The sequence below is a fragment of the Oncorhynchus keta genome, chromosome 31, assembly GCF_023373465.1.
Source record: "Oncorhynchus keta strain PuntledgeMale-10-30-2019 chromosome 31, Oket_V2, whole genome shotgun sequence".
NCBI classification, from domain to species: Eukaryota; Metazoa; Chordata; class Actinopteri; order Salmoniformes; family Salmonidae; genus Oncorhynchus; species Oncorhynchus keta.
The window spans coordinates 14,232,320-14,258,960 of NC_068451.1; the positions used below are offsets into that span (position 1 = coordinate 14,232,320).

Here is a 26,641-nt window from a genome sequence, read left to right on the forward strand (position 1 = left end):
TGAAGTTTATAATTTCCATTTAGTAATTTCAGACTTGATTTTCCCGTTGTGAAAAGCATAACCCCTACAAAAATGTTCATTCATTATAATCTACATAATAATGAACATTTCCTGTTTTTGAAGGATTACTTTCCTGCTGTACCAAACTGGCTCAAATTAAGATCCTACATCTGAACACACACATATTATAAACACGCACAAACTGACTTATGGAACAATTCCTTACAAAAGGTACGGCACACATAAACAGTAGAGAGAGAGAGTTATTGCACAGTAGGAGTCCACATACCAGTGTTTTATGGTTACAGCTATTTCCACCACGACATAAAATAACAGAGGCATCTTCATCAGGGGAAATCTGTTTTTCGTAATCAATAAACATATTTAATCGTTATTTTTTCATGCTAACTATCAACTAAATCAAATCATCTTAGTTACATGCGCCGAATACTTACAAGCCCCTAACCAACAATGCAGTTTAAAAAAACATGGATGAAAATAAGAAATAAAAGTAACAAGTAATTAAAGAGCAGCAGTAAAATAACAATAGTGAGACAAAAGTCTTTCAAAGATAATTAGTGAAAATCCAAATAACTTCACCGATCTTCATTGTAAAGGGTTTAAACACTGTTTCCCATGCTTGTTCAATGAACCTTAAACAATTAATGAACATGCACCTGTGGAACGGTCATTAAGACACTAACAACTTACAGATGGTAGGCAATTAAGGTCACAGTTATGAAAACTTAGGACACTAAAGAGGCCTTTCTACTAAAAAAACACTGAAAAAAACACTGAAAAACACCAAAAGAAAGATGCCCAGGGTCCCTGCTCATCTGCGTGAATGTGGCTTAGGCATGCTGCAAGGAGGCATGAGGACTGCAGATGTGGCCAGGGCAATAAATGGCAATGTCCGTACTGTGAGACGCCTAAGACAGCGCTACAGGGAGACAGGACAGACAGCTGATCGTTCTCGCAGTGGCAGACCACATGTAACAACACCTGCACAGGATCGGTACAGCCGAACATCACACCTGCGGGACAGGGACAGAATGGCAACAACTGCCCGAGTTACACCAGGAACGCACAATCCCTCCATCAGTGCTCAGACTGTCCGCAATAGGCTGAGAGAGGCTGGACTGAAGGCTTATAGGCCTGTTGTAAGGCAGGTCCTCACCAGACATCACCGGGAACAACGTCGCCCATGGGCACAAACCCACCATCGCTGGCCCAGACAGGACTGGCAAAAAGTGCTCTTCACTAACGAGTTGCGGTTTTGTCTCACTAGGGGCGATGGTCAGATTCACATTCATCACCGAAGGAATGAGCATTACACCGATGCCTGTAGTCTGGAGCGGGATCAATTTGGAGGTGGAGGGTCCGTCATGGTCTGGGGCGATGTGTCACAGCATCATCGGACTGAGCTTATTGTCATTGCAGGCAATCTCAACGCTGTGCGTTACAGGAAGACAGTTGTCCCTTCCTGCAGGCTCAGACATGAACCTGACATGACAATGCCATTCTCATTCTGTGCATGATTTCCTGCAAGACAGGAATGTCAGTGTTCTGCAATGGCTAGCAAAGAGCCCGGATCTCATTCCCATTGAGCACGTCTGGGACCTGTTGGATCGGAGGGTGAGGGCTAGGGCCATTCCCCCCAGAAATGTCCAGGAACTTGCAGGTGCCTTGGTGGAAGAGTGGGGTAACATCTCACAGAAAGAACTGGCAAATTTGGTGCAGTCCATGAGGAGGAGATGCACTGCAGTACTTAATGCAGCTGGGGTCCACACCAGATACTGACCGTTACTTTGATTTTGACCCCCTATTTGTTCAGGGACACATTATTCCATTTATGTTAGTCACATGTCTGTGGAACTTGTTCAGTTTATGGTCTCAGTTGTTCAATCTTGTTATGTTCGTACAAATATTTACATGTTAAGTGTGCTGAAAATAAAAGCAGTTGACAGTGAAAGGATGTTTCTTTTTTTGCTGAGCTTATATACAGGGGGTGTACCGGTACAGAGTCAATGTGTGGGGGCACCGGGTTGGGGTAATATGTACATGCAGCGGCGTAAAAGAGGGGGCTGGGGGGGCAATGCAAATAGTCTGGGTAGCCATTTGATTAGATGTTCAGGAGACTTATGGCTTGGGGGTAGAAGCTGTTTAGAAGCCTCTTGGACCTAGACTTGGCACTCTGGTACCGCTTGCCATACAGCAGCAGAAAGAACAGTCTATGACTAGGGTGTCTGGAGTCTTTGACAATTTTTAGGGCCTTCCTCTGACACAGCCTGGTATAGAGGTTCTGGATGGCAGGAAGCTTGGCCCCAGTGATGTACTGGGCCGTTCGCACTACCCTCTGTAGCGCCTTCCGGTCGGAAGCTGAGCAGTTGCCATACCAGGCAGTGATGCAATCAATCAGGATGCTCTCGATGGTGCAGCTGTAGAACCTTTTGAGGATCTGAGGACCCATGCCAAATCTTTTGGGGGAATAGATTTTGTCGTGCCCTCTTCACGACTGTCTTGGTGTGTTTGGACAATGTTAGTTTGTTGGTGATGTGGACACCAAGGAACTTGAAGCTCTCAACCTGCTCCACTGCAGCACCGTCGATGAGAATGGGGGCGTGCTCAGTACTCTTTTTCCTGTAGTCCACAATCATCTCCTTTGTCTTGATCACGTTGAGTGAGAGGCTGTTGTTCTGGCACTACACGGCCAGGTCCCTGACCTCCTCCCTATAGGCTGTCTCGTTGTTGTCGGTGACCACAGGACAAAACATAAAATTGAATGCTCTTGGTCTTTGTTAGCCTACTAAACAGAGGTATCTGGGTATTTAGGGTTACTACTGTTTTCACTGAAGTATATTCCAGTTTAGTGCACCTCTTCAATTCAAAATGATGAAGAGTACCTTTTTGTCCGTCTGTGATGAGGACGGAGGAGAGAGGAGACCGAGCTCAGATGGTAGGCCAGGTCCTTTCAGCTCCAGCTGTGATAACTATCTATGCCTTGACAGTCATTTCAGAATGGTCAGAGAGAGCCATCACAGGCTATGCACTAATATTAATTTATATTAGTGATTGGGGGAAAAATCTATGTAGTTACATATCGCAATATACATTTTGGACAAAATTATATCAATATTTGGCTCCAGCTCTAATTTATAGTCTCCTTTTGTGCATTTTCCCCTGATAGGTATGAGTAGATAGGTTTTCACTAGTAATCCTTCTATTCAAATCAGTGTTTATGAAAGCCAGGGCACTGTGATGAAGCTACAGTATTTCAGTCTGTTGGGTAATTACTGTAGCAGACTCAACCCAGTAGCAGCCACTCAGGGGGAGTGTGAGGGGGGAACTGGGGCTATTGACTGAGTCATCAGGTTCACACAGGGTGTTGTTTGTTTTAAGAAGCTCTCTGATGAGTTCACTTCCTGTGACTCTGGCTTTAGTTAGTTTGGATTCCACCCCTGACCCCCACTCAGTCACCTCTAGTGGGGGTTTCACAAAGGCAGTGCTAAGACTCCAAAGAAAACACCTGTAATAAAATGCTAGCTATTGCAACACCCAAACCCCCTATACAAAGTCCTTTACCTACAGACTACTAAGCACCCCTCCACCTATCCTTATTTCTCCTAAATGTTTTCTTTCCTCCCCCCTTCGTAATCACTCGCCATCCTGACAACTCAAACGGAAGTCTTCCACTGCTCTATGACCGTGGAGAAGAAACGTTAGTGGGGAACATGGTGTTTGGCTGGAGCTATGTGACTGAGTAGCCAATCAAACCTGTCACTCTCCTCTTCCTCAATCTCTAGTCCTCCTTCTCTCTCACTTTCTCTCCTCCCTCCCCATGGGATTGGTCCATTCCCCTACCGGTCTAGTCAGCTGCTGTGAGGTGAACCCGTTACCAGGCTGACTGTGAGAACAGCCCCCTAAAGCAACACTGTTTACACAGGTGCAGTCACACACTGGTGACCACAATGACAGTGTGTGATCTGTCGACAGAAGGTGAGATGGTGTGTCCATGTGTGTGTGATTATGTCTCTGTTGGGTGTTAAAGTGTGTGTGTGGGCACACTTTTGAGTGTTAAAACAGGCCTTAGCCTCATGGGAAGAACTTTTCATGTGTAGTGTTAACCCATGAACACAAGTGTTTGTGTGCGTGCATTAGAGGTCGACCAATTATGATTTTTCAACACAGATACCGATTATTGGAGGACCATAAAAGCCGATACCGATTAATTGGCTGATTATTTATTTATTTGTAATAATGACAATTACAACAATACTGAATGAACACTTATTTTAACTTAATATAATACATAAATAAATCAATTTAGCCTCAAATAAATAATGAAACATGTTCAATTTGGTTTAAATAATGCAAAAACAAAGTGCAATATGTTCCATGTAAAATATGTGCCATGTAAGAAAGCTAACGTTTCAGTTCCTTGCTCAGAACATGAGAACATATGAAAGCTGGTGGTTACTTTTAACATGAGTCTTCAATATTCCCAGGTAAGAAGTTTTAGGTTGTAGTTATTATAGGAATTATAGGACTATTTCCCTCTATACCATTTGTATTTCATTAACCTTTGACTATTGGATGTTCTTATAGGCACTTTAGTATTGTCAGTGTAACAGTATAGCTTCCGTCCCTCTCCTCGCTCCTCCCTGAACTCGAACAAGCAACACAACGACAATTAGCGCGCGCGAACTAGCTAGCCATTTCACTTCGGTTACACAAGCCTCATCTCGGGAGTTGATAGGCTTGAAGTCATAAACAGCGCAATGCTTGACGCACAACGAAGAGCTGCTGGCAAAACGCACTAAAGTGCAGTTTGAATGAATGTTTACGCGCCTGCTTCTGCCTACTACCGCTCAATCAGATACTTGTATACTCAGTCAGATTATATGCAACGCAGGATACCCTAGATAATATCTATTAATATCATCAACCATGTGTAATTAACTAGTGATTATGATTGACTGTTTTTTATAAGATAAGTTTAATGCTAGCTAGCAACTTACATTCGTTTACTGTATTCGCGTACCTCCTCGTGGAGTGCAACGAGAGAGGCAGGTCGTTATTGCGTTGGAATTAGTTAAGGTTAAGATTGGATCCCCGAGCTGACAAGGTGAAACTCTGTCATTCTGCCCCTGAACAAGGCAGTTAGTTAACCCACTGTTCCTAGGCCGTCATTGAAAATAAGAATGTGTTCTTCTGACTTGCATAGTTAAATAAAGATTAGATAAAGGTGTAAAATACATTTTAAAAAATAGGCAAATCGGCGCCCAAAAAATACTGATTTCTGATTGTTATGAAAACTTGAAATCGGCCCTAATTAATCGGTCGACCTCTAGCGTGCATGTATGTTGTACAGTGTATGGTCTGTTTTGTCACATGACCGAGCGGTTCAGGCCCATTAACTGGGCACTTCTTATTCCTGGGCCTGCAGACATATGATGCATGTCCACTTTATGAGTCTGCACTGAAGAATGTCCTCTCTATGGCACTGTCTGAAACAAGCTGATCTCGGACTGGGCCCCTATAAAATAGCATGAATGGAACCAACAGGTCACCATTTAACCTTAATGAATGAAGTCTACATGCCGCTTTGATTAGGTAAAACATATTTGATATATTTGGGGTTTTAAGAGTACATAATGACATCCGCTCACTTACTTCCCCACTTTAATTGTTGTCTTTCAGCATGTCACATACAGATGTGGGATCTTAATTTGATCATTCTTTTGTTGCTAAGAATTTTCCTGCCCATCAGGAAATTCAAATGTGTAGTGTATGAGGTTTAAAAAGGCTTTTAAAGTTAGTGCTTTCTACTTTAAAATGTCAGACTTGATTTGCTGTAACAAATTTTTTTATCATCAACTCCTTAGTTTTTAAAATATTTTATCCATTGTGATTCAACGGTCTCCATCTGTCTCCCCTCATTGGGCTGCAGATCTGAAGAAGGAATGGTTACAAGCAGAGGTTTGGACTTGAGTCACATGACTTGCAACTCGACTTTGACTTTAACACGAACGACTCATGACTTAACTTGGACTTGAGCCTTTTGACTCAAACTGACTTGATACCCTCCCCAAGCCCAAATATTAAAATGATGCTATTAAAAAAGTGTGCAGTGCATCAACTCTTCATTTAACAAATTACAGTTTGAATCGGACAGCAGTCAATCAAATTGTGCCAGCTGAGAAAAAGTTGTGCGTGGCAGTGCAGAGGAACGTCAGCAGGTGAATTCAGATGGAGCCCTTGGAAAGATGATACCCCAAATTATTATTTTCGGATATAAAGACAATGCTGTATCAACAAAAAAAAACAGATTGAAACTTGCAAAACATGCGGGAGGCGCAACAATTTCCAACTTTGTTCGACATTTGAAACTGCACAAAGAACGGTAAGTCGTGGCTAATATAGCCGACAGCTATATACAGTGTATCATGTAGGCTAGCGTAACATTAAATCAATGAGCCTCCACACAGTCAGTCAGTGCGGGAATGTGAACATCGAGTTACAACTGGCTAGGCAGTTGGTAGCCTAAATCCTGCCTGATGTTACTGCTGATCCTAAAACAAGGTTGGGCGATTGTGTCCAAGCCTACATCGCCCGATTGCGCCCCATAGCTATCCTCGATAGTCGATCACACATTTGGTGAAGAGCACATTATGACTTGTTTAGGACTCAAAACTCAAAGTTTAGGACTTGAGACTTGACTGTCTTGACTTGGGACTTGAGTGCTAAGACTTGAGACTTACTTGTTACTTGTAAAACAATGACTTGGTCCCACCTCTGGTTACAGGTCATAAGTCATATTGGCAGATTGCAGGTTTCTGAGGTCACATGATCAGGAAAAGGCTTCTTTAAGATTACGGATTTTATGGCCTTGGGTTTAAGGACAGAGCGCACTGTGTCAGTCTGACAACTGGAGTGTGTGTGTGCATGCGTGCAATGCTAAGAGTGTAGGTCTTCAATTTAGACTCCTAGCTATTTTTCCTGGAGGCACCGACCACTAGAGCACATAATGAGAATACAACAGGCTGATCACACAGACACTCCTCGCCTGTCTCAAACAGATATATATGGCAAGGACTGACTCACCTCCTGTCTTTCTGACTCACCCAGACACTTTCAGCCTACGTCAACTACACATCTCATAATATTAGTCTTCCAGACAGATTTAAAACTCTGATATATGATTCGGCAATAGGAAAGCCCTAAATATATAGAATATATCTAAAGCAACTTAGGTGTGCAGTGAGTTATTGGCACAGCAATGAGGGAGAGATAATGTGGGAAAAGCCCACCAGTCAGAGCCATTCCCCAACTGGTACAATGGAGACCCTGTGACAACTGACAAGAGAGCTTCCTCCCTCTTTCTCACACACGCACAATATCTTTCTCTATCATCCGCTATCCCTTCCCAACCTCTCCAATTCCATCTATTTCACTCAAACCCCCTCTCACTCCCGCTCTCTTTCTCTCATCTTCCCCCAGGGCTCTATATATCACAATCCCTGCTCTGTCCTGCCCCACATTCTACCCAATGATGTGCAACTTTGCTGGGGTGCATAGGGTCCAATGAACAGCAATGGAACCCCCAAGAGAAAAGAAAGGGTTGGGTTGTGAAATGCATGAAACATGGGATTTCTGGCTAATCTGAATGTACGCCAATGCCAAATCTCTTTCTCTCACACATATACACAGTCCAGAAGTGTGTGTGTGTACGCATTTGTCTGTGTAGACATTGAGCCCTGGAGTATTTCATATGTGATTGTCTGGCACTGCAAGTTTGTATTGGCATGTGGCTCCGTGTGACTATGCATGCCAGCCCTGATGCCTTTCCACCAGTCACATCTGCTGGCATGTGTGTTTGGGTCTGCTTGTTCTAGTGGGGGTGGAGGTCACGGCACTGGGATGCTAAATTAGCTTTGGCCAAAAGGCTGAAATCCCACAGTCAGACGAAGAACACACACACACACACACACACACGTTCACATTCAAACAAATACGTACGCATGCACACACAGAAATCCCTCACTCTAACCTCTCTGACTCAGTGGGCATCACCCACTAACATTTCCCCTCAACACAATGACACACACACAATGTGATTTTAATTAGTAATGTTGCCATTGGTGAATATGTTTGGACTTCTGACTACTTGGTTGGGTCTTACAATATATGCCCACAACAGCTGTACTTTCTCCACTATCCTGTTCTAACAAATCCTTCTCTTGTGGCCTTCTCCATTAAAGGTTGACCAAACAAAAGGCTACGCAAGACAGAAAGAACTACATTGACACTTGTGTTTCCATAGGAACTGTACACTTCCCTGTAAACATCTGAGCTCTGACTTCAACCACACACAAAACAGTGAGATAAGGTATCATAGAATACACACAAACCAACCTCACAGTACACATCACACAGAGATAGTAGCACACATTCACTGTACACACACACACACACACACACACACACACACACATTTTACCTTCTGATCAGGAAGCAGTAAGATGATGAATTAAAACTGCTGCAATAATGATTAGGCATAAAGCAAGAGGATCATATTACACCTGTATAACCTGTCACAAACCAGGAACACAAAGCCAACAGGTTATACACACCCTCAGCGGGGAGGAGGGGTAGACAGGCTATAGGAGAGAGGAAGGATATGTACTATTACCATGTTCTAAGACTATAAAATAAAATGATACTCAGAGGACTTTGTTAAAGCTAAGACCTGGACCAGATCTGAATCCAAAGTGTTGGAGAAGAGAAGGCTGGGAAAGGGAAGTGAACAGATGACATGGACTAAACGGATGATAAACTTGTAGAAATGCTTCTGATTTAAACAGGTGTGAAGAGACAGTAAACAACATGACCACACTTGTTTAGTAGAACTCAGATACACAAGACAAGAAGTGATTTGTAAACTAACACAAACACATTCAACCTTCTGATCTGTTAGCCATGCCATACACTCTTAGAAAAAAGGGTTCCAAAAGGGTTCTTCGGCTGTCCCCTCTGTGGAAAGGGTTCTACATGGAACCAACCGAGTTCTACCTGGAACCAAAAATGGTTCTTCAAAGGGTTCTCCTATGGGGACAGCCACATAACCCTTTTAGGTTCTAGATACACTCTTGGGGGGTGCTATTGAGAAACTACTTTTTGACAACAACAATGGTAGAGATTCAATAAACATACTTGTATTATGGAAATGTGGATATGTCAGTATCAGTGTCTGACCTAGTACTCCGCAGCATATGTGGCATCACACATCCACAACTGTGCTATAGTCCATCCACCCTTGTCACTTTCAGAGTGCATGGTACAATTACTGCGAAACAGAGACAATGTATCCTTATCATCATGCTGCAGCAACCAAAGCACACGGCGAAGACAGACAACAGAGCCCGGGAGACTTATAACAAATACAATGATTAGAAGAATAGGCTATAGGCATCTTTTTGACGTATACCGTTATAGAGCATTTGCAACGGTCTCTCTCAGAAAACAGTTGAACAATATTCATTTTTGAATACGTGTCATGTGTCTAATAGCGTAACTGCATCATTTTGCAATTACTGTTCGACATTGATCCGTAATATTCCGTATAGTCCATGGCTAGACCAATGACAGACACACACACACTTGCGGTTTTTCCCCCCTCCCCCAAACTATTTCCTCTATCTCGGACAACGTGTTCGAGGTCTCAAGCTTTGGCTACTGTGCCGCACTATGCAACCCTTTTGCTAAGCGATATGGTTTTCTATGATATGCAACGGGCGGGACAAACATTGACAAAGTAGACAAAATCATTAGCATTAATAGTAGTCTAAATCATTATTAAAAAGGTTGTTTCATTACATTGCCAGGTGCCACCATACGAAGCAGGAGTCTAAGGGAGCCCCCTCGTTTCCCCTACTCCTCTTGGTATACCCGGAATGAGTAAATGGGGGATTTCCAAGTCATTGCTGTATTTTACTGTAAAGACATCATTATGTATTTATATAATAAACACATGTAGGCTATTATAAATGTCAGAATAACCCATGTTACAGAACTATTGATATAGGCTACTAGTGGCCTTCTACATTTTAACAAATTGTTATTGAAAATGCAAATGTATTATCTATGCTATTGAATACTTTATTGAACAGTTATATATCCATATGACGATTCAAACTCACCCGTAAATTGATTTCTTTCATTCTCTCTTGACGCGTTTTTGGCAGCGGTTCAGTGACACGGGACATAACGAGGACGGGATCAACAGAGATTGATCCTCAATTTAAATCAAAGGTGATCTCCAATCCTTCTCTTTCACTTTATTACAATGTTTTCTTAAACGAAGATAAAATCCCAGTTTAACATTTCCAGTGGAACAGGCGACGTCAGATAATAGCGCATGGAAGGCGAATCCGTTAACTTTTCCCCATATGTCTGAGTACGGGCCTCGACGAACAACTGAACGGTTTCTCATGCAGGAAATTCGGACTCGGCACTCTGAAGGAGGAGCGAACATTTTTAAGCCGCGCCTCTGAATGCGGAGGTATTCAGATCAAAACACCCCTTTCCTTCTTTTCACCAACCACAGATGAGTATTGAGTACTTAACCCGCCCACTGGGAAAGAGACGTAATGAAAAGCCAATAATCAGATTGTGGCTATATTTTTTTTAACCACACCTCTGGAGGTGAAGGTTTCTCGGAGTGTAAAACCTAGGCTTCATATTTAGGGGTTAGCTAAATGAGTTGTGCCCATGTACAGTCTATGGTGGCCCCAATGTTTTACTGTACATTTACAGCACAATTCAGATTATAGTTGTTTGAAACCTCAATTATTAAACTGTGCTACTTGAGCCACATAATGTGAGTTTGCCTGTTGACGTGGCAAAAACATAATTATGAAAACCTCCCATTTGGGCAATGCATGGGAGAGATACCATCTGTTGGGAGGCGATGCCTTAAAGGCAAAATGTGGACTGGGAGAGATACCATCTGTTGGGAGGTGATGCCTTAAAGGCAAAATGTGGACTGGGAGAGATACCATCTGTTGGGAGGTGATGCCTTAAAGGCAAAATGTGGACTGGGAGAGATACCATCTGTTGGGAGGCGATGCCTTAAAGGCAAAATGTGGACTGGGAGAGATACCATCTGTTGGGAGGTGATGCCTTAAAGGCTAAATGTGGACTGGGAGAGATACCATCTGTTGGGAGGTGATGCCTTAAAGGCAAAATGTGGACTGGGAGAGATACCATCTGTTGGGAGGTGATGCCTTAAAGGCAAAATGTGGACTGGGAGAGATACCATCTGTTGGGAGGTGATGCCTTAAAGGCTAAATGTGGACTGGGAGAGATACCATCTGTTGGGAGGTGATGCCTTAAAGGCAAAATGTGGACTGGGAGAGATACCATCTGTTGGGAGGTGATGCCTTAAAGGCTAAATGTGGACTGGGAGAGATACCATCTGTTGGGAGGTGATGCCTTAAAGGCAAAATGTGGACTGGGAGAGATACCATCTGTTGGGAGGTGATGCCTTAAAGGCAAAATGTGGACTGGGAGAGATACCATCTGTTGGGAGGTGATGCCTTAAAGGCAAAATGTGGACTGGGAGAGATGCCATCTGTTGGGAGGTGATGCCTTAAAGGCAAAATGTGGACTGGGAGAGATACCATCTGTTGGGAGGTGATGCCTTAAAGGCTAAATGTGGACTGGGAGAGATACCATCTGTTGGGAGGTGATGCCTTAAAGGCAAAATGTGGACTGGGAGAGATACCATCTGTTGGGAGGTGATGCCTTAAAGGCTAAATGTGGACTGGGAGAGATACCATCTGTTGGGAGGTGATGCCTTAAAGGCAAAATGTGGACTGGGAGAGATACCATCTGTTGGGAGGTGATGCCTTAAAGGCAAAATGTGGACTGGGAGAGATACCATCTGTTGGGAGGTGATGCCTTAAAGGCTAAATGTGGACTGGGAGAGATACCATCTGTTGGGAGGTGATGCCTTAAAGGCTAAATGTGGACTGGGAGAGATACCATCTGTTGGGAGGCGATGCCTTAAAGGCAAAATGTGGACTGGGAGAGATACCATCTGTTGAGAGGTGATGCCTTAAAGGCTAAATGTGGACTGGGAGAGATACCATCTGTTGGGAGGTGATGCCTTAAAGGCTAAATGTGGACTGGGAGAGATACCATCTGTTGGGAGGTGATGCCTTAAAGGCAAAATGTGGACTGGGAGAGATACCATCTGTTGGGAGGTGATGCCTTAAAGGCTAAATGTGGACTGGGAGAGATACCATCTGTTGGGAGGTGATGCCTTAAAGGCTAAATGTGGACTGGGAGAGATACCATCTGTTGGGAGGTGATGCCTTAAAGGCTAAATGTGGACTGGGAGAGATACCATCTGTTGGGAGGTGATGCCTTAAAGGCTAAATGTGGACTGGGAGAGATACCATCTGTTGGGAGGTGATGCCTTAAAGGCTAAATGTGGACTGGGAGAGATACCATCTGTTGGGAGGTGATGCCTTAAAGGCTAAATGTGGACTGGGAGAGATACCATCTGTTGGGAGGTGATGCCTTAAAGGCTAAATGTGGACTGGGAGAGATACCATCTGTTGGGAGGTGATGCCTTAAAGGCAAAATGTGGACTGGGAGAGATACCATCTGTTGGGAGGTGATGCCTTAAAGGCAAAATGTGGACTGGGAGAGATACCATCTGTTGGGAGGTGATGCCTTAAAGGCAAAATGTGGACTGGGAGAGATACCATCTGTTGGGAGGTGATGCCTTAAAGGCAAAATGTGGACTGTAAAAAGTAAAGGTGAATGTATTTGGGAATAGAACAAGGAAAAGAGAAGAATAGTAAAGGGATAGAGGGCATGTTAAGATGGAGAGAAGGAAAATAGGGAGAAGGGGAGGTTAAATAAGGAGAGTGGCCCAGGGCTACATTTAGAGAGCAATGAGAGAGGAAAACGCCCAACCATGCACCCACAGCCAATGGACCTCTGTACAACTCGGTCCAACAAACTGCAATATCACACCATTCATTCTCTCTAACAGGACTGTGCCTGTGTGACCTTGCCTCTTCATCCTCCCACTCGTTTTCAGTCTCTCTGCTTTCAACACAATTTCTACTTTACTGGACGTTCTCCGTCTCCACCTCTCTGAGCACTATGTATTATCACTCTCTGTTTCTCTTTCTTCTTCTCTGGTTCAGTTGAGGGCTATCTGCATCCTTCCTTCTCCACTGTGATCCTCTCCAGCTCCTCCTCAGTCTTCTCAGGTCGTCATCTTCTCTTCATGAGTCCTCATCTGATACCAATTGCCAATTGTCAAACACACACACACACACACACGTGTGCGTACATGCGTGCGTGTGTGTGGGAGAGACTGCATGCATGCGTGCGTGAGTGTGAGCGTGTGCGTGCGATGCCTGGCGGCACTTGGGTGGTATGATATAACACACAGGTGTTGGAAATTGTACAATACTATTGAGCATAGTCAACCAACATCACACACACAAGTCACTAAGTGACACTGTCACACACTAACCCTCGGAAGAGTTATTGTGAGGGAGACAACAACGCTTCACAATACGTAGTGAGTGAGAGAAAGAGAGTGTGTGTGTGTGTGTGTGTGTGTGTGTGTGTGTGTGTGTGTGTGTGTGTGTGTGTGTGTGTTAGAGAATGAGAAAATGTGTAACAGCGTGATAAGAGGGCAACAGTATTCCCTTTCAAAACAGAAAAGAGGAGCACGTCATTTAGCGAAAGAGTCCTCATAAACAATTATAAGCATCTATGACATCACCCTTCGCGTAAGAGTTTCCGATATGATGAATGGAAAAACAAAGACCGCGAGAGATAAAGAGAGTGATGATGGGGAATGGAGAGAGGAGAGAGACGAAGAGCAGTTAGTAGTGAACATGTTGGTATGATAGGATATTAGAGGATATGGAACGGCTGTGGTGCGAGACGTGGGCAGGGTATATTTGCTTGGCTAATATTCTCTGGCCCTCCGCAGGCTTCTTTATGAGTTTCATATCCGCTGTTCTGCCTGCCTCAGTTTGTTTAAAAACTCCCACTACCTCAGAATGGACATTTGGAATAGGGCAGATAAAAGTGGAAAAGAGAGCGAGAGTTGGAAAGAGGGAGGTTGAAGGGGTGGGACAAAGAGTGGTGAAGAGAGGAAGCGGAGAGAGATTATCAGACACTGAAAATGGGAGGGAGAATAGAAAATGATGGAAAGATGGAGGAAGAAGGGGATATATGAAAGGGTGGAGAGAAAAGCAAAGGGAGAGAAATGGAGAGGGGACTGTAGAAGGGACCGCAGAGAAGAATAGCAGAAAGGGGTGCAAGAGAGAGAGAGAATATGCAGAGAAGAATAGCAGAAAGGGGTGCAAGAGAGAGAGAGAATACGCAGAGAAGAATAGCAGAAAGGGGTGCAAGAGAGAGAGAATACGCAGAGAAGAATAGCAGCAAGGGGTACAAGAGAGAGAGAGAATACGCAGAGAAGAATAGCAGAAAGGGGTGCAAGAGAGAGAGAGAATACGCAGAGAAGAATAGCAGAAAGGGGTGCAAGAGAGAGAGAGAATACGCAGAGAAGAATAGCAGAAAGGGGTGCAAGAGAGAGAGAGAATACGCAGAGAAGAATAGCAGAAAGGGGTGCAAGAGAGAGAGAGAGAATACGCAGAGAAGAATAGCAGAAAGGGGTGCAAGAGAGAGAGAAAAATACGCAGAGAAGAATAGCAGAAAGTGGTGCAAGAGAGAGAGAGAGAATACGCAGAGAAGAATAGCAGAAAGGGGTGCAAGAGAGAGAGAATACGCAGAGAAGAATAGCAGAAAGGGGTGCAAGAGAGAGAGAGAATACGCAGAGAAGAATAGCAGAAAGGGGTGCAAGAGAGAGAGAGAGAATACGCAGAGAAGAATAGCAGAAAGGGGTGCAAGAGAGAGAGAGAATACGCAGAGAAGAATAGCAGAAAGGGGTGCAAGAGAGAGAGAGAATACGCAGAGAAGAATAGCAGAAAGGGGTGCAAGAGAGAGAGAGAATACGCAGAGAAGAATAGCAGAAAGGGGTGCAAGAGAGAGAGAGAGAATACGCAGAGAAGAATAGCAGAAAGGGGTGCAAGAGAGAGAGAGAATACGCAGAGAAGAATAGCAGAAAGGAGTGCAAGAGAGAGAGAGAATACGCAGAGAAACGGAGGCATTGAGGGAGGAAAATGGTGTGGGATTGAGACAAATGAACGGAGGAGTTGGCGTGGAGTGATGTAGAGAGAGGGGGCTGGGGAGAGAGGGATAGTGGAGGAGAAAAGCCAGCTTGCTGATGCAATCCTGCCACCCGAAGCAGTAACTGCCCAGTTGGGAAAGAGAGAGATTGAGCTAATGGAGAGAGAGAGCGGGGAAAAGAGAGGGGGAATGAGGGATTGAAGGGAAAATAGTGACTTTGGCCAAGAGTTATTAAATACCAATACATTTTTTTTTATGTACACAAAACTGTTAAGTACATTCCCTGTTAAACATAGTGACACACACACACTTCCCCTGGGACACAGTGAACACACACCAACAAAACCAAGACACATGTTGTCCAGATGTGTTTGCTCTTAAGCGAGGGTCGTGTCTATCTACAGACATAACTTCCTCCTACTCAACATACACTGAACAAAAATAGAAACTCAACATGTAAAGTGTTGGTCCCATGTTTCATGAGCTGAAATAAAAGATCCCAGAAATGTTCCACATCCACAAAAAGCGTATTTCTCTCAAATTTTGTGTACAAATGAATTTATATCCCTGTTAGTGAGAATTTCTCCTTTGCCAAGATAATACATCCATCTGACAGGTGTGGCATATCAAGAAGCTGATTAAACAGTATGATCATTACACAGGCGGTTCTTGTACTGGGGACAATAACAGGCCACTCTAAAATTTGCATTTTTATCACAACACAATGCCACAGATGTCTCAAGTTTTTAGGGAGCGTGCAATTGGCATGCTGACTGCAGGAATGTCCACCAGAGCGGTTGCCAGATAATTGAATGTTAATTTTGCTACCATAAACCACCTCCAATTTGGCAGTACGTCCAACCGGCCTCACAACCACAGACCACTTGTAACCACGCCAGCCCAGGACCTCCACATCCGGCTTCTTCACCTGTGGGATCGTCTGAGACCAGCCACCCTGAGAGCTGATGAAACTGAGGAGTATTTATTTCTGTAATAAAGCCCTTTTGTGGGGGCCTATGCCCACCCAGGCCAACCCATGTCCACCCATGCCCACCCATGCCCACCCAGGCCAACCCATGTCCACCCATGCCCACCCATGCCCACCCAGGCCAACCCATGTCATGTGAAATCCATAGATTAGGGCCTAATTAATTGATTTCAATTTCCTTATACGAACTGTAACTCAGTCAAATCTTTGAAATTGTTGCATGTTGTGTTTACATTTTTGTTCAGGGTAGTATAAGACACATTTGTACAGGTACACTCTTAGAAAAAACCTTGACCCCTTTTTGTTTCAAGGTTAAACCCTTTTGGTTCAAGGTTAAACCCTTTTTGCTCAAGGTTAAACCCTTTTGCTCAAGGTTAAACCCTTTCTGTTCCAGTTAGAACCCTTTCCACAGAGGGTTCTATGTAGAACCCAAAAGGGTTATACCTGAAACCAAAAAAGTTTAACCTTGAACCAAAAAGGGATCTCCTATGGGGACAGCCGAAGAAACCTTTTTCTAAGAGTATATGAATAACAGACTTGTGATCTTGTAATGTGTTCTGTTCTCAGCTCCCTCCAGTCTGAAAGACATGACATATTATCATTATGAGAGTACTGGGCTTAATCTAAAGCCACCAGATGTCTCTGTCTAACATATAGAGCCAGCTCAGCTAGCTCTGTATAACACTGAGGTCAGTTGGAATACAGACAGTCCTGTAGACACAGCAGAAGCACACTGATTTACATTCCAAAGTAGACTCATCCACATGCTGACTTCTTGAGACGTCACATGTTATAGTGAGAGAGACAGAGAGAGAGAGAGAGAGAGAGCTCATAACTGCTGTAGAGAGGAAAGGTCTGGAGAAGTGAGCTCAGTCTCTTTCTTTCTGACTACTGTTCTCTTTCACTCTCTCTTATTTGTCTCTTTTCTGTCTGTCTGTCCGTTCATCTCGACCTTATGGTCTGGAGTCCATTAGCCACCAAACATACAGCACCAAGGTTGTGGACAAACCTCACATACCTGGTTACACCACAGGCACACACACACACACACACACACACACACACACACACACACACACACACACACACACACACACACACACACACACACACACACACACACACACACACACACACACACACACACACACACACACACACACACACACACACACACACACACACACACCAGAAATAGCTCCATCAAACAGGGCCAGCAGCTGTCTGTCTCTAACAGGCCATCTGAGACGGAGGCGATGATGTCATTGCGTCAATGAACTGCTGATCATCAAAATCTGGCAACCCCCCCGTGATAAGGACCTCGGAGGAATCTGGCAACCCAGAGGGTCTTAAATCAGGGACTTAGTCTGGAGGGGCTGGTAGGGCATTTTTTTAGTCTCCCTTGCTCTTAGTATTTTTATTATTAAAAAGGCGGATTTCAAATCGGGGCTACCAATCTGTAACTATAGCCGTTTTCGTAACCACAATATACAGACAAGAATACATCAAATGTTACATATATGAGTGTGTTACATGTCAAAAGAAAATATACTTTTTCCAAAAAGTGTGATGGTGCATACTGCTCTTTGGTTGGGCTTATTAGTAGGACAGTAATCTCTGAAACTCAGAATTTAAATCTTGCGTGATTGCATCAGATTCTTGATACTAGTTATGAGACGTCCGTCTGTCCACCAGAGATTAGTAGGACACAAATAACACACATACAAGAACACCAGCTGTACCCACGTTCAGTTCAAGTGTGGAAGGTCTAAATCATCAACTTGGCCAATCATCATTCTGCTGAGGGCCACAGTGCTGCTTATTCCACTTCACTCATCATATCCAACTCCCAAAACAGAGTCTCCCCCTGCTGTTTAAAGATTGTCATTACAATAAAGACACACACACACACAACCCACTAGTACAAACACTTAAAAATGTTCTATCAGAAATCAAGAGCATGTTGCAATTCAGCTAGCCAGATATCGTCAACAATAATCTAAGCAGCACAAGAGAGAGAGCCTCGCCCAACATAATGAATAATACTGTTGTGGTTACTGCTTTGACAATATTGTTGTACATGTATCATTGTGTTACAGTCTTGGCAAACAGCATATGTGTTGAATTGGAGGGCCTTGCCTCGGTTGTGGTAAAATTGATATCGGGGGGGGGTTCACAGCTGAATCTAAATAAAGCAGATACTGTCACTTCCTCTCTGGTGGAAGTTCACTGCTGGGACTCTACACTGCAGGGGAAGCTAGCCTACTACCAAACTCCAACTCTCTGTCCTCAGAGATGGTCCTGTGCTCTACTCAAGTACTCTACTGCATAGTGACAGCTGTGACAGGGTCACATCCACATGCACCCACAATCACAGAGAGACACAGACACTCTGAAACACACACCGACACTCTCCTCTCTCTCTCTTTCTCACTCTCTCACCTTGCGCTGGACGGCCATCTTGCGCAGGAAGCTGAAGGTGCGTCCCAGAGGCCTTCCTGTCTTCTCCCCCCTCTCCTCCCCGGGGGGAGCACCCCTCAGTCCCTCCGTCCTTCTCTCCTCCCTCCACCTCTCTCTCTCTTCGCCCAGCCGCTGCCTGTCTTCCTGCCTCCACAGCTCACCAAGCTCCTCATCCACACTGAGAAAGAGGTGAAGAGAAACATCCTTCCATAAATGGAGTTGGCGTTCCGCTTAGAGGAAAAGGTGTGTTACTATGGGGATGTGTATCAAAAGCACTCAGTCACAGATGAGATAATGTGCTCTATAGGGTTGTGAGTGAACAACGGTAATCAAGAAGAGAGAGAGACAACTCACCTCTGTGTGGAACCCCCAAATACAGAGCCCAGGGAAGACTCTGTGAGACAGACAGACAGACAGACAGACAGACAGACACAAAGGAAACAAACTTAGTCATCCCATTATCTCAAAACTATCCATCCACACACACACACAGACACAGACACACACACACACACACACACACACACACACACACACACACACACACACACACACACACACACACACACACACACACACACACACACACACACACACACACACAATCCCAGATAGATTGAAGTGCATCGCCTGAAAGTGACAAACCTCTGTCTGCTCTGCAGCTTCTTGGCAAACACAGCTAATCCAAATGATGGCTGAGACCAAGAGTTAAAAACGCATGAAGGCAGACAAGGATGAAATAACAGAAGACAGTTGATTAAAGACCATCAAGGAGTGATTAAAACGATCTCTGCCGATGCCGTGGAATGAAAGGATGAATAGTGAACATGCAAAAGGTGAAATGAAGAGAGCGAGAGAGGAGATAGGAGAGCCTGAGAACACAGCGCTTTCTGTTCCGTGGCTAATGACAGCAGCAGCAGCCCACAGTGAGAACAAACACAGGAAGAAGGCTTCCGCATAGCTGCACACAGCTAGAAACACACACACACACACACTAATATCTGCCCTTCAAAACAGGAGAGAGTCCCCACACACACTCACAAATGAAGAGTCCTACTGTCCTACCTTGGTAGTGGCGTTGGGAGATGGAATTGGAGTTTGAGTAGGAGCGATGGCAAGGCTGATGATGGTGGTGGTTTTGTGAGTGTGTGAGGTGTCTGAGAGTGTGTATGAGTGTGTGCGTGGGTTGGAGGGTGGAGGTTGGCTTTGGGTAGCTGGCGCAGACTGGGACTGGCACACAGGGAGGGAGCGGAGGCACTGAAGCCCTGCAGCTGAGACGACAAGGGCCACAGTGTGTCAGAGAGAGAGATAGAGAGAGGGGAGAGAGCGAGCGAGAGACAGAGAGAGACAGAGATAAAGGGAGAGAGCAAGAGAGAGGAGAGAGAAAGAGAGTGTATGAAAAGCTCATTCCATAATAAACAAAGACAAGAGCATCAGTGAGTGGCTGTATGTATTTGCAACAAAATAACCCAAGACGTGCTGCCACTGCTTGCACGAGACGTGTGCATGTGACTGTGTGTGTGTGTGTGTTACTGTCTGTGTTCTAAATAAGATTACTTTATCTCATTCATGTCAGCAAATTATATTTATCACACACACACACACACACACACACACACACACACACACACACGCCAGTCACAGGATAATTCATCTGAAGCTTCAATCCTGGCAGTCTGGACTAGGCCTCACCTCAAATGGGGAGAAGAGCTGGGTCTGGCAGCCCGCCTCCTCCTCTGTGAGTGACAGCAGGGAGCCCAGCTCCTGGCCATAGGTGGTGATGGGGGCTCGGCGAGGGTCCCGCCCCCCTCTGCTGAACCCCTCCAGGGCCCCAAGGAGTACCTGCTCCATCTCTTCTGTGTCGAAACCCTCCAGACTCACACTGGGGGAGAGGGTAGTGACACAGTAGAGTAGTTGAGTAAATAGGAGAGGAGTGGAGTAGAGGTCTAGTAAAGAAAGCAGCAGTCACTCATCCTGAGTGTGTGAGGCTGTAGCTTAGTGATTGACCCTCTTCTTGTTTTTGAGAGTACATTGTGTTGATGACCCGGCTTTATTTGCTGGCGGCTGCACTTATACTTCTGGTTTGTCTCTGAGCCCTCTCTCCCTCCCCCAAATTGTATCCTGTGTCCGTAAAATGTATATAGGTTCAGAACTTTTGTTAAACAGCACAGTTACAAATATAAGGCAAATAGAAATCAAACTAGATGGTCTTCAGAAATAGATGGGAGGGCTCGAGGGTAGCGGAAGGACAGGAGTAAAAACAAACAAAAGATAACCATTGTAAAATAAATGGTGTCCGTAACATTTACATAGTATGTAAACTAAGCAAAAAAGAAATGTGCTCTCACTGTCAACTGCGTTTATTTTCAGCAAACTTAACACGAGTAAATATTTGTATGAACATAAGATTCAACAACTGAGACATAAACTGAACAATTCCCACAGACATGTGACTAACAGAAATTGAATAATGTGTCAATGAACAGAGGGGTCAAAATCAAAAGCAACAGTCAGTATCTGGTGTGGCCACCAGCTGCATTAAGTACTGCAGTGCATCTCATCCTCATGGACAGCACCAGATTTGCTTGTTCTTGCTGTGAGTCGTTACCCCACTCTTCCACCAAGGCACCTGCACGTTCCTGGACATTTCTAGGGAATGGCCCTCACCCTCTGATCCAACAGGTTCCAGACGTGCTCAATGGGAATGAGATCCGGGCTCTTTGCTAGCCATTGCAGAACACTGACATTTCTGTCTTGCAGGAAATCACGCACAGAACGAGCAGTATGGCTGGTGGCATTGTCATGCTGGAGGTTCATGTCAGCATGAGACAGCAGGAAGGGTACCACATGAGGGAGGAAGATGTCTTCCCCGCAACGCACAGCGTTGAGATTGCCTGCAATGACAACATGCTCAGTCCGATGATGCTGTGACACACCGACCCAGACCATGACGGACCCTCCACCACCAAATAAAAGTAGAAGTGTTCTTGTTAATTTGTTTACTCCAATCAGGGGAGGAGTGGTGGGGTTAGTGGTGGGGTTAGTGGTGGGGTTAGTGGTGGGGTTAGTGGTGGGGTTAGTGGTGGGGTTAGTGGTGGGGTTAGTGGTGGGGTTAGTGGTGGGGTTAGTGGTGGGGTTAGGTTAGTGATTTTTTAAAATTATATATATATATTTTTACAAATCTAAATTGTTGCCAACATCTTGGATAAATGGGTGGAAAAAGAATGATAGATAAAGGATAGACAAAGACAGAGAGAGAGAGAGGGGAAAGAGAACATTGCCATGCCCAGTGAATTAGGAGCAGAAGAGATGAGCAAATAAGAGAGTAGGAGAGGGCCAGCTAAAACAGCACTGATAAGAACACCAGCAGTTAGAGCAGGAATGCCAGAGATAACAACAGCATTGACTATATGTGTGGGAAGTTATATACTGGTAGCACTGGTCTTAGATCAGCCATTCCCTAAAACAAATATTAGAACATAGCTATCATAATCCTACACAGTTCACTCCTAAATTCTCGCAGCCTTCCAGGAACATGGTTGAGTTGCAAGCTGTGAATTTAACTCAAATCACTATCTCACTCAAATCAAATCTAAATCAAAAATGTTTTGTCACATGCGCCGAATACAAGTGGTGTAGACTTTACTGTGAAATGCTTGCTTATGAGCCCTTAAGCAACAATGCAGTTTAATGTGTACATGAAGGCAGGGTAAAGTGACTAGTTATCAGGTTAGATAATAATAAGAGTAAAATAAAGAGTGGTAGCAGCAAATTGTGTCTAAGTTTGCGATAAAAGTCACTATTGAGCAAAGGTTGGAACTCGTAAGATGTTGCCCCTTCTCCGTCGGCACCATCAACCTCTACCCTCGACACTGATGTGAAGTCAGTTTTGGGTTTCCCTTGCCCTAATGATAAAGGTTAGGATTTGAGGAAGGTAAGCTGATCCTAGATCTGTCTCTATGGGCAACTTGTAGTCTTGTACCTAAAGCGGGTTGTTGACCACTGGACTAGTAAGTATTGGTCGTTAGTGCGCCCTCTACCTGCGTTGCTGGTACTGCGGGGGGCAGCCATACATCATTGCTCCAGGCTGCCAGCTGTGCCTGCGGAGGTGGTCCAGATTGTTTGTGAGACAGTAGGAGGGGGGGGGGGGGTCCGACGTAGTGTCACCCCTCCAGAGGAGGAGGGAGGGAGGCGAGAGGCAAGGAGAGGAGGGTGGGGGGGCCGGACATGGGATGCAGCGACCTCCCAGATATGACGGGGAGCCTGGGAGACGAGGAGAGTGAGGAGGTGTGGGAGTCATCTGACGGAGAGGGGAAGGGAGAGGAAGGGTGAGAGAGGGAGAGGGGAAGGAGAGGTATGGTGAGAGAGAGAGGGGAAGGGAGAGGAAGGGTGAGAGAGAGAGAGAGAGGGGAAGGGAGAGGTATGGTGGGGAGAGAGAGAGGAAGAGAGAGAAAGAGAGAGGGGAAGAGAGGAGAGAGAGGGAGGGAGGAAGGGTGAGAGAGAGGGGAAGGGAGAGGAAGGGTGAGAGAGAGAGAGAGAGGAGAAGGAGAGGTGAGAGAGAGGTGAGAGAGAGAGAGGGAGAAGGAGAGAGGTATGGTGAGAGAGAGAGAGAGAGAGAAGGGAGAGAGAGGTATGGTGAGAGAGAGAGAGAGAAAGGGAGAGGTATGGTGAGAGAGAGAGAGAAAGGAGAGAGAGAGGAGAGGAGAGAGAGAGAGAGAGAGAGGGGAGAGGGAGAGAGAGAGAGAGAGAGAGAGAGAGAGAGAGAGAGAGGGTGAAGAGAGAGAGAGAGAGAGAGAGAGAGAGAGAGAGGAAGAGGAGGAGGTGAGAGAGAGAGAGAGAGAGAGAGAGAGAGAGAGAGAGAGAGAGAGAGAGAGAGGAGAGAGAGAGAGAGAGAGAGAGAGAGAGAGAGAAAGGGTGAGAGAGAGAGAGAGAGAGAGAGAGAGAGAGAGAGAGAGAGAGAGAGAGAGAGAGAGAGAGAGAGAGAGAGAAGGGTGAGAGGAGAGAGAGAGAGAGAGAGAGAGAGAGAGGAAGGGGTGAGAGAGAGAGAGAGAGAGAGAGAGAGAGAGAGAGAGAGAGAGAGAGAGAGAGAGAGAGAGAGAGGAAGGGTGAGAGAGAGAGAGAGAGAGAGAGAGAGAGAGAGAGAGAGAGAGAGAGAGAGAGAGAGAGAGAGAGAGAGAGAGAGAGAGAGAGAGAGAGAGAGGTGAGAGAGAGAGAGAGAGAGAGAGAGAGAGAGAGAGAGAGAGAGAGGAAGGGGTGAGAGAGAGAGAGAGAGAGAGAGAGAGAGAGAGAGAGAGAGAGAGAGAGAGAGAGAGAGAGAGAGAGAGAGAGAGAGAGAGAGAGAGAGAAGGGAGAGAGAGAGAGAGAGAGAGAGAAGGGTGAGAGAGAGAGAGAGAGAGAGAGAGAGAGAGAGAGAGAGAGAGAGAGAGAGAGAGAGAGAGAGGGGAAGGGTGAGAGAGAATGGACAGATGTTATGTAAAGGCCTTTATTCATACTTTCACTGCAATTTATTAGTTACAAAATACATCTCATGGCAGCTACAGAATCAACTATTAGATTATAATTACAATTTAGTACATGTTAGATTTTGAGGAAGAGTTAAAAAGTTGAAGTTGCTATGTGGTTTGCATGTTGGACTTGTTATGCTGTCATGGAAACAACATGAGGCCACGTCAAAACAAAAAGATACTGCAACTAGCGCACTTGAGAGAAGAGCTGAAACAAAATGCAGCCAAATCCTGTTTCAACCTTCTGTATTTTACAAGAACAATGTGAAACGTTTGATACATAGATGCCACACTCTCAATGACATCACTGTCCTAAACACCTGGAATGAGATTAAGAAGGATTAAGACCTAAAGATTTGTTAAGATGATCTGCATTTGGGAACCAAATGAATAGCAGTGTGTCAAATGCCTGGAACTGTTGCCTACTTCCTGATCTGTTTTATGATGTAATCATAACTACTTCTTTATTCTAGCTGAGCATAAACAAATACAAAATGGAATCCATACCATATGTATGAGAGTAGGACTGTGCTCAGAGCCCATTGAATAATGTAGTCACAGCAACCTCTAAAGGTGATGTCTTGTCAAGGTCATGGACGTCACAATCTATAGGCCTCCTTTTGATGACAGAACAATTAAACATTTAAATATTGAATCCTTACAGAGGGGTGGCAGCGTAGCCTAGTGGTTAGAGCGTTGGACTGGTAACCGGAAGGTTGCGAGTTCAAACCCCCGAGCTGACAAGGTACAAATCTGTCGTTCTGCCCCTGAACAGGCAGTTAACCCACTGTTTCCAGGCCGTCATTGAAAATAAGAATATGTTCTTAACTGACTTGCCTGGTTAAATAAAGGTCAAATAAAAAAAATTAAAAAAGAGTGGTGTGTGTGCTGCATGCTTTTGAGAGCAAGAGAGTAGGGAGGTTTATTATCTCCCAAGGAAATCATTGGTATATTTAATGAATTCCTTCAACCACATGTCATGTATCATGCTTCATGTAATGAGGTTTAGACAGACTCCAGCCCTGCATGGTACAGTATCGAACCACACCCGTGGTGTAAAGTACTTTTTGGGGTACTTGTACTTTACTATTTATATTTTTTGACAACTTGTACATTTTCCCTATCACTCAAAAGTACTGGTTACATTTTGAATGTTTAGCAGGACAGGAAAATTGTCCAATTCACACACTTATCAAGAGAACATTCCTACTCATGCCTACTGCCTCTGGTCTGGCTGACTCACTAAACACAAATGTTTTGTTTGTAAATTGTCAGTGTTGGAGTGTGCCCCTGGTTTTCCTTAAATACCCCAAAAAACAAGAACATGTCTGGTTTGGTAAATATAAGGAATTAGAAATAATTTTTACAGTTGATACTTAAGTATTTATTAGCAATTACATTTACTTTTGATACCTAGGTATATTTAAAACCCAATACTTTTAGATTTTTACTCAAGTAGTATTTTACTGGGTGATTTTCACTTTTACTTGAGTCATTGTCTTTTACGGTATCTTTACTTTTAGTCAAGTATTACAATTGGGTACTTTTTCACCACTGCCCCACACAGAGGACAACCCTCACTGACACACTCACGAGAGGGGCGGAGGTGTATGTTTCCTTATTAACGACTCATGGTGTAATTGTAACAACATACAGGAACTCAAGTCCTTCTGTTCACCTGACCTAGAATTCCTCACAATCAAATGCCGACCGTATTATCTCCCAAGGAAATCATTGGTTATTGTCACAGGCATGTATATCCCCCCTCAAGCAGATACCACGACGGCCCTCAAGAAACTTCACTGGACTTCATGCAAACTGGAAACCATATATCCTGAGGCTGCATTTACTGTAACTGGGGATTTTAACTGAGCAAATTTAAGAACAAGGCTACCTACATTCTATCAGCATATTGACTGTAGCACTCGCGCTAGAAAAACACAGGATCACTGCTACTCTAACTTCCACGATGCATACAAGGCCATCCCTTGCCCTCCCTTCGGCAAATCTGACCACAACTCCATTTTGCTCCTCCCTTCTTATAGGCAGAAACTCAAACATGATGTACAGGTGCTAAAGACGATTTAACACTGGTCTGACCAATCGGAATCCACGCTTCAAGATTGTTTTGATTATGCGGACTGGGACATGTTCCGGGTAGCCTCAGAGATTAATATTGACGTAGTCGGTAAATGAGTTTATAAGGAAGTGTATATGAGATGTTGTACCTACTGTGACTATTAAAACCTACCCTAACCAGAAACCGTGGATAGATGGCGGCGTTCGCGAAACACTGTAAGCGTGAACCACCAAATTAAACCACGGGAAGGTCACTGGGAATTTGGCCGAATACATACATTGTAGTTATTCCCTCCGCAAGGCAATCGAACAAGTGAAATGTCAGTAGAGAGACAAAGTGGTGTCGCAATTCAACGGCTCAGACATGAGACGCATGTGGCAG

At 44.6% G+C, this 26,641-nt stretch overlaps 1 protein-coding gene across 4 annotated transcripts in view; it reads right to left on the reverse strand.

The window, feature by feature from the left end:
• Nucleotides 1-22,841, reverse strand: part of LOC118364133 (rho guanine nucleotide exchange factor 2-like) — an 85,055-nt gene extending 62,214 nt beyond the window's left edge. The window contains exons 1-5 of one of the 4 annotated variants that reach the window (XM_052489646.1): nucleotides 22,717-22,841; nucleotides 20,369-20,558; nucleotides 19,742-19,947; nucleotides 19,031-19,070; nucleotides 18,659-18,854 (exon numbers count right to left, since the gene is read on the reverse strand). In XM_052489646.1, coding sequence (XP_052345606.1) covers nucleotides 18,659-18,854; nucleotides 19,031-19,070; nucleotides 19,742-19,947; nucleotides 20,369-20,448 — 522 coding nt within the window. In that variant the 5' untranslated portion in view covers nucleotides 20,449-20,558; nucleotides 22,717-22,841. Of the gene's footprint in view, nucleotides 1-9,876; nucleotides 9,994-10,199; nucleotides 10,492-18,658; nucleotides 18,855-19,030; nucleotides 19,071-19,321; nucleotides 19,554-19,741; nucleotides 19,948-20,368; nucleotides 20,559-22,716 lie in introns of those variants that run through there. The other 3 variants (XM_052489648.1, XM_052489649.1, XM_052489647.1) reach the window with 3 other exon arrangements.
• Between the last annotated feature and the right edge of the window lie 3,800 nt (nucleotides 22,842-26,641).